This window comes from Nycticebus coucang, chromosome 16 (genome assembly GCF_027406575.1).
Source record: "Nycticebus coucang isolate mNycCou1 chromosome 16, mNycCou1.pri, whole genome shotgun sequence".
Taxonomy (NCBI): Eukaryota; Metazoa; Chordata; class Mammalia; order Primates; family Lorisidae; genus Nycticebus; species Nycticebus coucang.
In genome coordinates this window covers 95,147,728-95,162,060 of record NC_069795.1, presented here as the reverse complement: position 1 = coordinate 95,162,060, position 14,333 = coordinate 95,147,728, and the positions used below count along the sequence as shown (strand labels likewise).

Sequence of the window (14,333 nt, the reverse complement as noted above, 5' to 3'; positions counted from 1 at the left end):
ACTTTTTTGTTAAGTATTTTTTTATTCCAACCAATTATCATTGTTGTTTTGACTCACTGTATCAAGCAGAGGCTTTATTTTCCCCAAATCCTCTTACATTGTTCTGGCTTTGTTTTTCATCATTCTTCCGTAAGAACATGCGTGTTGGCATCACGCATCAGTCAGCAGACACAGGCATCAGAGGGAGAGGCTTAGCTACACTCAAAATCTGTCTTGTTACACAGGTCTCAGCAAGACTGGTACGAGGGAAGGGATGATCACCTAAAAAGCTTTAGTGGCCAAAACTCCATAGTATAACAGTAGAAAATGTATGTAAGTATTCACTTACCTGCTTTTGATCAACAATTATTTCGAGGTCTTCATCACTGCTTAGTTTTCCATATCCTTGTTCTTTACTTTTCTTGTGAAAGAATAATTTTAAATGATCATTTAGTTTCTATCCATTGATAATCTTAATTCCCACTTAAACATAAAAATCTTATCCTCATTCACTAGTGATAAAACATCATTCTTTAATCTCTCATGTACAATAGCAAGTGTTCTTAATGTCAAACTATTGGCTTATAATTATTCATTAAGTTTATCTTTCTTAATATTCTTATGTTTCTCTTTTGAGTTCTATAGTTTCAGAAAGGATTCTTCAACACTTTGAGATAAACAATTCCTAAAAGAGTCCTGGCACATTTTTCTTATGGGCAGAAACTTCATTTAGTTTTATATTATTAAGACTTCAACACTTTATGGGGGCAAGACATAATTGCAAGAGGGACTTTACCTAACAATTGCAATCAGTGTAACCTGGCTTATTGTACCCTCAATGAATTCCCAACAATAAAAAAAAAAAAAAAGACTTCAACTGTTAAAAGTTTTGTTTTAGTGCCTTAAGAATAAAAGAAGTATTATACAACTCAGATAATGAATCTTTTGATTTTCAACATTTGCTTATAAATCAGATGAATGCTAATATTGGGAAAAAATAACTCAGAAATAATCTTTAAAAGACAAATAATTTTCAGAACTAGGTAGAAAAGTTAGAAGACTACAGATCATTTTAAGAGTACATTAATAATGCACTTTATTGACATTTATCATTTTTTTGTCCCAGTAACCATTCTCCATCTATTTCGCCCATAACAAAATCTATATTGTTAATCTAAAGTTAGAAAAAGACAGATCATGACAATCATTTTATAGTTTTGTTATAGGAGAAAGATAATATGTCTGAATCCTTTTTTCTCCCAATGCAACAGCTGATGGGAATACTAGAAATGTCACGTTCTTTCTTCATATCAGTAGCAAAGGCTAAAAAAAAAAAACAACAACTTTGCTACATAGTTAGCTATATAGTCCAAGATTATTTATTTATTTAAAAAATGCTTTACTTATTAACCACATCAACTTGAATTAAAGAAACTAAAAATATTTCTTATGTTTGCATCTACTGTGTTATACTAGGATTCCCATCTTATTGGAGGAAGAAATATATCATTCAGTGAACATGATATAATTCTTCACAATGTGGGCACAGTGCTTATCTGTTTTTTTCCCCTACACCATTTTAAAAACCAGATTTGTATATTTCTTCCATAAAAACATACCTACTTTTGTGGTTTTTGTGACTGTAATAAAGACATTTCTGAGTCTTCAAGTATTAGGATGTGTAAATGAAACCCCAATTCTCATTCATATATTAATGAACTTAGCCACTTAGAATAGAGCAAATGGCCACAATCCTTCTATTACTATTCTTGTCCTCATTTGAGGTTTCATTGCAGAATTGATGGAAAACAGGAAGTACAAGTTTGACTTCAATCAAGCTGATTTCCTTTCTATCACTTTGCTCTTGGCTTGTGTTAGACCATTGGCTGCCATAAGGAAATGTCCAGAGCCTCTAATGCAAAACATTTATAAATGCCTTTCCCAATATTGATCCGTATACGTACCAAGTAGCTCATTTGCACAACCCGATTTCTGGACAAAAGGACATTAAGTAGAGATGGAATGTGGGTCCTTCTATCCATTTCACTGTCAGACATCCCAGAATTCTTTGCGCCAGAGGCAGGGGCCTCATTGCCAGAACTTGCTGACCAGAGCACGACAGATCTTGCCCAACAACAGTATTAATAATGTACAACAGTAATTGAAGTATTCCTGAATCATTGTCTTGACTCTGTAAACACTGTGAAACTTCTGGCTAGTACAAAAAGTCATTGAATAAAAATTTCTTTTTCTAACTAATTTTTATCCATGCACTTTTATGTTCCCTGACTGCTACTCCTGTTTCTGATATTTAAAAATACTGATACCCTGATATTAAAAAATATTTCTATTATTTATATATTTTTATAATTAATTTCATGCATATGGACTACTCAACTTCTTTGTCATAAAAGCTCCTAATTTCCCCTTTTTAATCTTCCACCCTAGACTTTCTTTACAGTCACTGCCAATGGATATAATAATAATGTCAGCACTTATAGAACATAAATCAAGACTGCAATTTCTGCTAGTATCAAATTCCACCTCCCCAATATAATTCCAACTCCTTATCTGATTTAGTAGTAAATTTTTCTGGAAGAGGCTAGGTCAGGGAAAAAGAAAATTATGTCCCCAACTACTCTAAATCGAAGTTGGAATTTTCCAAGAGTGGGAGAAGGCATTTAGAGTTCTGATTTTGTACTTGAGCCCCTAATCTCCACACAGCACACGGCAGTACACAGAAGCACAGCCTTGCAGTTTACTCTAGAATTCAGGAATTCTTCCCAGGTCACCCCATCACCCTGGGAGGATGAATCCCTTTTTAAGCCATGACGGTATCCGCTCACTTACTGCTTATTTCTAGTGCGAGCATAATCCTCTTTCAAGCACTCAGCTTCCCACTTGGACTGCTTAGATCAGCCAGCCCAGCCAGGCTCTTCAGCTCGCCTCCCTCCTCCCAGCCAGGGATCCCTGTCTTCTATCTGTGCACTTTTGGCAAGAACAAAAAGCAAGTCCACACTTCTGCGTGGTCTTTTACATTAGCCAAAGGATCAAAATAGAAGGAAAAATAAAGCTAATCTCTCCACTGACCAAGTGTGAGGGGGCAGGGCTTCTGTGGGAGGAGAAACCAGAGGGCAACTGGCATTCTGTGCTCCTCCCACCTTGGTGGCCAGACTCTGGAGCTGAGGATTGCCACCGGGAGGAGGTTGGGCCCGCTCCACCCCAGCCCCAGCACGCTGCCCTTGTGTGCATTCCCCTAAGCGAGCGGAAGAGCCAGCATGAGTGCAACGGAGCTAAAATAGATCTGAAGGTGGAAGAAGTGAGGGAGAAAAAAAGAAACAGTCTTCATTTGTTGACACTGCCTATAAGCAGCTTTCAGGTCAGGACAGATGTCCAAACATCTTCCGCCCCATTCAGCACCTTTTCTGACTAACCTGAAGGAGAACTCAGTAGTTCTTTCTTAGTGCTCATCACTTTTTTAATACTGTTGAATTAGATGTATAGTTTTCTCAAGAACGTTCAGCCTGACTGGAAATCATCCCTCTTTGCAGACTTCCACCAAATCTCCATTCTCCCATCTACCTCCTGATTCCTACCACTTTGTTCTCTCTACTGCAAAAGTAAAACTGAAAGGGGAGTTTATACACTTAAGTTAAATAAACTTCTATTAAACCTGGAAACTCTATAGGAAAACAATATTATAGGAACAGGTATATATAGGGTTTTTACATAGTAGTGTAATATACAGGAACATTTTGCAAGTAAGCAACACAGTAACAAAATATGACAGGATAGAGCCTGAATAATGAAGTAACGTGTTCATTTCAGAATGAGTTTATTAAAAAGTAAGAGTTTTAATTGGAAGATAATAGTTTTCTAATATCTAATTTTAATCTAATCTAAGATCATGTATAAATCGAATTAAAAAGATTCTTCACACTCATTAGGAATGGAATATATAAAGGAAATTTTGAAAGGGAAAGAAGCACTCGATTTAGCTAACTGCATAAATTAGCCACAGTTGCTTATCTACGGATGACAAAATAAGTGTAAAGGTTTGCATACAAATATTTTAGAAATTTTTTTCTCAGTACTGCTATGAATGATACACAGTAGACAGGAATTGAAGCATGAGTAATGCAGAATATACAATACAGGTGCGAGGGGACAAGGCCTTCCCACCGTCCTCCGTCAGGATTCAGTTCTTACCCTCTTTATTCCCCTATCTTCAGTCTCTTCTTCATTACCTTCCTTCCCACTGCCTGCAAAAGTGCTCAGGTTTTTCTCGTCCTAAAAGATGATTTCCTTATATCTGCTTTTCCCTGAAGACTTTTGTACAGTTTCTTTCTTAAGAATCAAAGGAGAAAGACTGGGAGAAAAGGCAAGGTACTGAGAAGATCCAGAGTTTGTGGTGTCTCTGGAAAGTTCATCCATGTGGTAAAGTCCAGGCGGTCATGAGGGTCCAGGGGTCTTTATGGGAAGATGTGAGGGCAGGTGTGCAGTCGGCTGGGGATAAAAGAGATTGCAGGAGTGGATGGGCACACTGAAGACAAGAAGAGATGAGAACTGAGGTCCTGGAGAATGGCTGCAGCATTTAATCAATGTTACTCGGGAGGCTGAGGCAAGAGAACAGCTTGAGCCCAAGAGTTTGAGGTTGCTGTGAACTATGACACTATGGCACTCTACCCAGGGTGACAAAATGAGACTCTGACTCAAAAAAAAAAAAAAAAGAGAGAGAGAGAGAGAGAGAGAAAGAAAGGATAAGAAAAAAAGAATGGCTTAGTGAAGCCATTCTTCAAAAAAGAAAGCTTAGTGAAGGATGAGGAAGAGGAACGGTTAGAGCAGGGGGAGAACCAGTGAAATATAGTCAAGGAAAGGAGCATTCTAGATAGTGTGAGATGCTGACAAGAGGTTAAATAAGGATATGAGCCACAAACTCTCATCGTGTTTGACATTTGGGAAGTCACTAATGACTTTAGGAACAGAAGGAGCAGTGAAGACAGAAGCCAGGTTACAGCAAATTAATTGAATACGTAGTTGGTAAGGGCATGAAGACAGAGAAAAGATTTACTTTTCTTTAGGAAAGCCTGAATGAAATGGAAAGCAGAAGCAAGAACGTGAGTTGAAGGACAAAGGATACAGGGTACGAATGCAGGAACAAAGTTACAGTTTCTCCCCCTTTCTTTGGGCAAGGGTATTGAGCATGTTTAGTTCAAGAAGAAGGAACTAGTTAAAAAAAATAAAAATGTAGATAGCAGAGAGCGAGGGAGTGACAATTCATGAAATAAGAAAGTAAGAGCAGAGACCTTTTGGAGAAAACTGTTTCTCTTTTTAAATTTACAATTATGGGCTATATATTTGTAGGAAGTAATCTGGAAGAATGTATATACCAAATATTAAAAGTCCTTTTCTCTGGGAAATGAAATTGTGTGGGATTTATGCTTTTCTCTTTATCCTTGGGAGTACTTTTTGAAATAAGAATACATTTCCTTTATAATTAAAAAATAGGAAACAAAATGTGATTGCTAAAGAGACCCAGAAAATTGCCATTGAAAGACTCATTTAATAACTACTTTGCAAAAAAAAAAAGGAAAGAAAAAAATAAAACTGGGTTGGGGCTTACCTTTTAGGATGTTCCTGGAAATAAAGGTTTTGTTTGTTTATTTGTTTTGTTTTTTAATGTAGAAATTTATGCTACATCCCTCCTGGCAAGTGTGGTAGATAGTGGACTGAACGTTTTGTTTATTGTATTTAATATGCCCCTTTCCTCTTGACTCTCCCTTATAATATTAAGATTCTCACATCTGTGACAATATTTTGTTCTCTTTTAAAGATCCACAGTGCCAGCACAGCCATAAACGCCACCTCTGTGACAAAGAGAGATGAAAAGAGCAAACAGGAAGTAAGGAAGGGGAAGTTTCTCCCAAAAGGCCTGGAAGAAGAGCTTGAGAATTTCCCCCTTTTTTAGGAAATCAGTCCAAACAGTCCTTTTACAAAAGTAAAAGCTGTCCTAGTTAAAAGAACAATTTTCTGATTTTTAATTTTTCTCATGTATGGGGAAATCAACTTTCTGAAGGGAAAATATCATTTTTACAGAGAATTATTTGTGGAGGGGCTTGTAATACTTCCGGCATTTTTTAAGAATGATGTTTTTCTTTTTAAGAGATAGGCACAAGATATATTTGACCCCCTCCCCCCCAACCGTGACCATGTTATGATAAAACAGAATAGCCACAGGGTTCACTCTTTTAGTTTGGGTCAGGCCTAGGCAATCAAACTCAGCTCTGCATGCACTTTTCTGGGTGAGAAAACAAACAAAAATTTTGCAGCATCTTAAACTATTTAAGTCATATGCAAAAGTCTGGATATTTAATAATGTTTCTATTTAGAGGCCAAATCTAATTGGCAAAGTAGATATTCTGGTGACTTACTAGTTGGATAATAAAATGGAAGTGATCCACAATACAATGTTTCTCTCCTATCTCAACTACTTGAACACAATGCAATTTTTACTATAGCCTGGCAGTTCCTCCTTAAGACTGGCTTTTATATCTTAAGGGTACTTGTTGGTCTGTAAAATAATAACCTGAAGAGTTTATAATGCTCCTTAAAAATATTTTCTATTTTCCAAGATTTCCAAAAAGTAAGAATTCTCCAACATAGATATCCATTAATATCACTCAATCTCAAGTCATTATGCAGTGACATTTTCTTAAATGCACAAATTCAATTTTAGGCATGTACCTTATTACATATCTTTCTTAGTATTTTATCAGGAAAAGTTTCAAACATACTGTTAAGTTAAAAGAATTTTAAAGAAAGTCCCTGTATATTTAACTACCTATACTCTACCAGTAACCTTCTATTACGCTTCTATTACTTTTTTCATATTTATTGATCTATCTGCTGTAATATACTTTTAAAGTATAGTATACTTTATATTTCTATGTATTTTCTCCAACTTTTATTTTATTTTATCTACTTTTAAAAACTCAGAAAAGATTTTTTAATAAAGCACTCAAAGTTCAGGATTTATTCACCTCCAGTAAGTGGTTGCTTTTATTTGAAAAGAAAATCATTGAACTACATTTCTAGCAATAAGTACTAGTGATAGGTCCTATCACTAGAAATAGAGAAGAGGATTTCTGATCAAAGAGATTTTTATAGTTTGCAGTCAAAACCGAGTGATCAAACAACTCAACTTTTGGGGACAAATCCACGGTGCAATATAGGCAGTTCAAGTTGATTTTAATCACCACGTCCTCAATTTTATATCCTTTGATCACCAGTGTTTCCTGCATCTATGAAAAACAGTAAACAACCTCACTTACTGGGCAGTATTCACCTCTGGTGCATGCAACATAAGCAGCAAGCCTCAGGGCAGGGCTCAGACAGCTAGTGGCTTCTCAGAGGGGTTACACATGCTTCAGGGAACAGCACTTGGGTGGCATTTTGAGATCAAGTAGGCAGAATACAAAAACAAAGCTTGAAATTTCGATTATGTCAGATTCAGCGATGTTCCACATTACTTTGAGGACAATGAGCAAATTCTTAACTCCACTCACCCTTAAAACCAGATTCAAAGAAAAAAACAAACAAAAAAGTTCCTTTTAAACAGAAAATTCTGAGTCCCAATTCTCCTTGCAGCAGGCAGGTTCTTACTTGTACAGAAACCATCCTCCTTCCCTTTAGACTTGCCCTAGAAGCTGTTCATGTAGCAGAGGAGGATGTAATGACTAATACGTAAAAACTGTTTTCTGCCTGCTGCAGACACTGATGGTTGGCAGGTAGTACATCTTAATCTGATAATCTCGTGGCATTATGTAGTGTTACTTCCAAAGCAAGATGGAATTAACAAGCGCTGGTTCCCCTTTAGTGGTTTTATGACGGTCATCACCCACACAAGAGGAAGGAGCAGCTATTGGTTTAAGACAGCAGTGAGCCCAAAAGCACTGATGGCTTCTTTTGGATCCTCAAAGGGCAAGTAAACACACTCACCTCATAAAAATCTTTCTACGGCCTATGAAAAAAAGGTAAACTGTGGGTGGCGCTTATGGCTCAAGGAGTAGGGCACCGGCCCCATGTACTGGAGGTGGTGGGTTCAAACCTGGCCCCGGCCAAAAACTGCAAAAAAAAAAAAAGAAAGAAAGAAGGTAAACCGTGCATTCTGTATCTTTGCTGCTTGAGAAAAGTAAGAAATAATCTGTTTAAAATTAAAACTTAATGCTTGATGTTCTGCTTCTGATCCTGGTTGACCTTACTTCTTATTTTTCCATGCACTGGCCACGTGAGATGGGGGATGGCACCCTGCTGTGGCAGTCTCAGACACAGGTTGCCCGGCACTGGCTTTTCCAGCAGCTCCACTTTCTTCTCACTGGCAACTAGCACACCTGCATCCCACACCTGCTGCTGACATGGATACCATGGTTTTATGACCTTGTAAATAAAACTGTACTCTGCTTAATAAAAAAGAAAGAAAAACACTAACTGCTCTGCAAGCATTTGGTAGCCAACTGTATTATTCCTCTATTTTCCTACCTTTTCTTTTTATTGTATTTATTTTATTTTTTTGAGACAGACTCTCACTCTGTCACCCTGGCTAGAGTGCTGTTGCATCGTAGCTCACAGCAACCTCAAACTCCTGGGCTCAAGCAATCCTCCTACCTTTTCTACACCAGCACATGTTTTTGACACTTTGACACGTGCTTGAGAAAAGATTCGTCTGTGAAATTTTGTTTCTGATAACAGTCAACCCAAAGTTTGTGCTTTAGCCATAAGATTCATGCAGAAGGCTGTTTACCTTTCATCTACGTCTAAGTGATTGACTTACAATCAGCATTTCTATTATGGCTCAAATAACTCTTGAGGGTTATTATCATTTTTTTAGATTTCATATGGATCTACTACATACAGCCATGACAGCTTAGGATAAATCTTCTGTATTCCTGAGAGTAAAAACAGAACCCATTACTCTCACTTCTAGGTTCTCTCCCACGCCTTGATAACTGCAGGCAACCTAACTCAACAACACAGTTCTTATTATTTCTCCATTGGTCTCCCTATGGCTTTTGTTCAGCCTTCTCTCCAATGTCTTATAAATTCATAATGACAACATTATAGATAAAATGTGACAATTCCTAAGAGGTGGGCCTGTCTGGGGCTCCCATCCATCTTCTTTATGAATAAAAGCTTCTGGGCAACCACTTGTTGAGGGAGCTCTTCTAAGCCATAGAATGTGTAAGATCTTGGGTCACAGGTACCTTGTTTATTTATTGGGCATGTGACAATCTGTTAAAAAAAATTGAAACAGCAAAATCCACAGACACATAGCCAAATCCAAATTATACATACCATTTTATCTCAAATATCAACAACTCACTTGACATAGAAAATACTACTGCTAATGAGATGGGGAAATATGATAGCTTATAGTAATAGGCAAAATTTAAATAATTTCACTTAGGTAATATAAGGCCATCAACCAGTGGAGTTCAAATATTCTGTGAATCCTTGGCTCATGTCAAAAGGGGTCTTGATTTCTAGAAATTATGTATTTGAGTCGTGAAAGCAAGATCAATTTGAGAAGATGCAAGGTAGAATGCATCACAATGTGAGATTTGAATATCTGATGAGTTTGTATGGGCAAAGTTACATTAGTTTACAAAGCTTGCTTCCTGTTGATCTGCGATTATGCTTTTATCACTAGGGATGCTAGATTTAATTAATATGTTTAGGTCACTAAAAAAGCAATAGGGAGTGGATTACCTGACATTTTGAGCAAATATGACATCTATTACTGGAAAAAATAAACACGAATGCATTTGAGTATGTATGTTTTGGGATTTTGTTGATTTTTGGAGGAAATTCCACATTCCTTAATCAGCTGATCAAGAAAGAAATTATCTTTCAAAAACAAACACACAAACAAAAAAAAACTCCTTTATTTGGTTATCAAGAATAAGGAAGATATGGGGAGCTTCCTGAATATGGCAATTTAATTTTTCCTTGGCATGGTATGCACGGGTTAATTTTATTCTTGTACTTTAAACATTTTATGTATTTTAAACTTCACAATAAAAGTGCATTACTAAAATTTTATTTTTAATACATTCTACACATTGAAAACACTTGTTTTCTTTTCCCAAAGAGACATAAGTATCACATCTAAGTTGATAGTAAAACAGATTTTCCCACTTTTGGAATATTTATTGCTTCTTCTTTTCTTTTCTTTCTTTTTTTTTTTTTTTTTTTTTAGACAGAGTCTCATTCTATTGCCCTGGATAGAGTGCTGTGGCGTCATAACTCTCAGCAACCTCAAACTCCTACCCTCAAGCCATCCTCTTAACTCAGCCCCTTGAGCAGCTGGGACTATAGGTGCCCACCACAACTCAAGCTAGTTTTTGTATTTTTAATAGAGACAGGGTCTCACTCTTGCTCAGGCTGGTCTAGAACTCCTGAGCTCAGGTGATCCACCTGCCTCAGCCTTCCAGAGTGTTAGGATTACAGGCATGAGCCACCACGCCCCGCCCACTGTGAGCTTCTTGAAGTCAGGGACTGTGTCACTGAATAATTCTAGAAATATCTTTGGTCATCCACTATGTAAGGGCTAAATTCTGGGTCTCTAGAGCACACAGGATTGTTTTGGTCTCTGCCCTCAGAAATTTTGATGCCTACTAGGGAAGGGAGGAAATTAAGCAATTATAAATTTGTGGAGTGCCTAGGACAGGGGTTAGAGATGTGAAAGAAGCAGCAGAATTTTGCCTATGCTCAAAGTCAGGGAAGGCCTCCTTGGGAAGGATGGGCAGGAGCCCCCAGGTGGGTAGAGGACATGGTGTGTGTAGGCATAGGTAGTGGGTAGGCTATGGAAGAGTGATGCAGAAGGAAGACCCCACGGTGAGAGGTGGAGGGGCCTTCAGGGGTCTGAGGGGGCATAAGGCAGCTGGAGCAGAGGTTAGGGTTGAGTCAGTGATGCCTAATAAGGCTGGAGAGTTAGGTTGAGACTTAAAAATCATGTGAGCAGTGGTTCTCAACGTTCCTAATGCCACAATGTATTTTCATTGTTAAAAAGGAGTCACGACCAACTGGCTGATAGTAGGGAATGCGTCGGGGGAAAGAGGGCGGGAGGCAGGGCGAGCAGCTGGGAGCGAATGCAGTGGTCAGTGCTGGACGACTGCAGTCTGGGAAGACACAGCTGACAGAGGTAGCTCACCACATGCCAATTTAATAACAGCATGCTTAATTCATCATTTGTGCATCAGATTATTTTTTTTTAAATTAGTAGTGAATGGGCCTACAATAGCCACATCCTAGGCATTCGTTTAACTTAATAATATGTGAAATTATTTTAGAAAAAATTCAGGGAAAGGCGCATGTGAGAGAGAATATTTGACAAACAGGAAAAAGAATTGGACTTAGTGAAAGATACATATTTTTGCATTTTGTAAAGCCATAAGAAATACCTAAACTTTTATTGTTCTTTCTTGCTATTTGACAAAACAAAGGGAGTCTGTTTAAAAAGATAAAAGTGTTCAGTGCTATAGAGCATCTAAAAGGATCTGAAAGGATTTATTGTGCTTTTTGGACCCCAACAACAATCTTTATGCAAATCTAAGAACTGAACTGCCCAGGGAATATAAAATACTAAAAAGAAATGTGTTTACTTAAGTGTATTTGGGGTATCATCAACCTAATGTGTTTTAAAGTAATTGAGATGGCAAACTTAAGAGTTTGGTTGAAATATCCCAGTTGCTTCTACTGTATTTCACTTGCTTTTAATGTGTCAAGAGGATAAAACTTTACAATGGCAGAAAACTTGAGCAAGTAAGCTAGAGTACAGGAGATTTGGCCCTAACATCTATCTTCTTACTCAAAGTTTGTTACAGGATTCTTTCTTCTTAGTGAGACACTTCTGATATTAATATTTAAAAATAATTACATGTAACATCCAAAATATTGAAAGATATTAAGCTGCAGGTAAACACACCTCAGAACTACAGCATGAATTTATTCTATAATATCAGAGTCCCCTTGAGTACAGATGACTACTGACAGTCTTCTTCCAGCTGCAATTCTAAGTTTTGCATTTTCCTTTTTTTTTTCTCTCTTTAAAAATTAAGCCCCAGATCTCAGATGCCTCCATGAGGAAGGCTGTCACAAATTTTTAGAGAGACAATGAGAAAGACTTCTTGGATAATACAGAGGAGAGAAATTCTGGTGATGAAGAGGTGAAGCTTAGGTGAAGGACTCTAAGTGTTCCTTTGAGGACTCCTACAATCTCTGACAGATTCTTCATAATGAATAATATATTGATACTCATCTTCTTTAAATGCATCTTTAGCAGTAGATCGACTTTAACAAAAAGTCTTTAAAAATTGCACTCTCTTCAAATCGTTGTGGATGGGTGAGTGTGGGGCTTTTAAGGAGAGATGAAGGAGGCTTTAATAAAAAATAAACTGCCATGGATGGCACCATATCCCAAATGGGAAAAATGCTTTTAAAAATGATAAAGGTAGCATCTTCTCTTTATAATACATGCTGAAAATTTTTAAGTACAGAAGTGTTCCTATCACCTTGTAGGTGTTAGTAAATATTTTTGAATAAACAATTTGCTTTTTAACAAAAAAGAAGGTAATATTCCCATTACTCCTGATCCCCTCCCCCTTTTTCTTTTAAGACAGAGTCTCATTATGTCCCCCTGGGTAGAGTGCTGTGGAATCAGAGCTCATAGCAACCTCAAACTCTTGGGCTTAAGCTATTCTCTTGCCTCAGCGTCCTAAGTAGCTGGGACTACAGGTACTCTGCACAATGCCTGGGTATTTTTTTGTTGTAGCTGTCATTGCTGTTTAGCAGGCCTGGACCAGGTTTGAACCTGCCAGCCCTGGTGTTATATGGCTAGCGCCCTAACCACCGAGCTGTGGGCGCCAAGCCTACTCCTAACCCTTTTAATGTTTCTTGTTGAGCCATTACAAAAAAAAAAAAAAGTAGAATGTAGGTACTTTCAAACTACATTTATACACAGACATATGCATTTATGTATAAATACAGATTTATATATAAACATATTAATATATACTTATGTACGATTATAACATTAAGGAGATTGTAGTAAAAATGCTAAACTACTTTTTATTAACAGTATATTGTGAATACCTTTTCATGTTAATACATATCCACATCTACCTTATCCATCCCAATCTACCACACATTAACAATTTTGGTTAAGAAAGTTAAAAGAAAATCCTGGAAACCACCAGAATAAAGAAGCCACTTAAGATTTAAGAGACAAAAAGTATGTAAGTTTTGTCTGAAGAAGCCTGGTGGCTCCCTAGAAACTTCAGAGGATGTGTGAGGTGCAAACTATTTTTGTCATGGTACTCATGACTTCCACTCATGCTGTGTGAAAGTTTATAATGATGGTGCAAAAGCAATCTTGTTAACTCCCTGGCATGAATAAAGGTGGTGGCACCAAACTGTGCTAACCTGTCCACTTACACACACACACACACATACACATACACACACACACACTCTCTCATACCCTTGCTTGAAAGAATGACTGACAAGCTATGATTATGAGAACTTGGGAATCTGGCTTTGTTTTACCCTAAAAATTAATGAGTAACTGCAGAAAACCCCACCAATAATATTTGTTGCCAAAACTCAAGCTTTCAATAAAATTTAGAGTTTTTGAAACCTGAATCTGCCATGTGAGTTTGATAGCTTCTCAATAGTGAAAGACATTTCTGATATTATCAGTGGCAATATTTATAAAGAATTTCTTGGATATTGTATAATAAAGTATGGCAACATTGGAAGAAATGAACCAATGAACTTCAGTGAATCAATATTTCAAAATTTCAAATATCCCAGACCAGTCACGTTATAAATGTCACTCTTGAGCTAACGATCCCTTCAAAGCATAAGGCAGACCATGGATTTTAATGCAAAAATTACGAAAGTTCATTAATATGGGTTTGGCTTTCCCATTATTACTAAACTTTAAGAAATGGAACTTGTTGGGCAGCGTCTGTGGTTCAGTGAGTAGGGCGCTGGCCCCATTTACTGAGGGTGGCAGGTTCGAACCCGGCCCCCACCAAACTGCCACAAAAAAATAGCCAGGCATTGTGGCGAATGCCTATAGTCCCAGCTACTCGGGAGGCTGAGGCAAGATAATCGCCTAAATCCAAAAGCTGGAGGTTGCTTTGAACTGTGATGTCATAGCACTCTATCGAGGGCGATAAAGCAAGACTCTGTCTCTAAAAAAAGAAAGAAGGAAAGAAATGGAACTTGTCAAGCTTTACCTTCAAATATTATCTACAATTATCTCAAATTGGCTATCAAAATACCCTTTCTCA

The 14,333-nt window shown here is 37.4% G+C and overlaps 1 protein-coding gene across 7 annotated transcripts in view; it reads right to left on the bottom strand.

The window, feature by feature from the left end:
- The window catches only part of PEX5L (peroxisomal biogenesis factor 5 like), a 301,860-nt gene that overhangs the window by 235,428 nt on the left and 52,099 nt on the right, over positions 1-14,333 (bottom strand). For 2 of the 7 annotated variants that reach the window (XM_053565446.1, XM_053565449.1), the window contains exons 1-2: positions 1,944-2,097; positions 329-400 (exon numbers count right to left, since the gene is read on the bottom strand). The exons of 2 other annotated variants lie outside the window; for them this stretch is intronic. In XM_053565446.1, the coding sequence (XP_053421421.1) occupies positions 329-400; positions 1,944-2,036 (165 nt within the window). In that variant the 5' untranslated portion in view covers positions 2,037-2,097. Of the gene's footprint in view, positions 1-328; positions 401-1,943; positions 2,098-14,333 lie in introns of those variants that run through there. 3 more of the 7 variants (XM_053565453.1, XM_053565452.1, XM_053565447.1) reach the window with 3 other exon arrangements.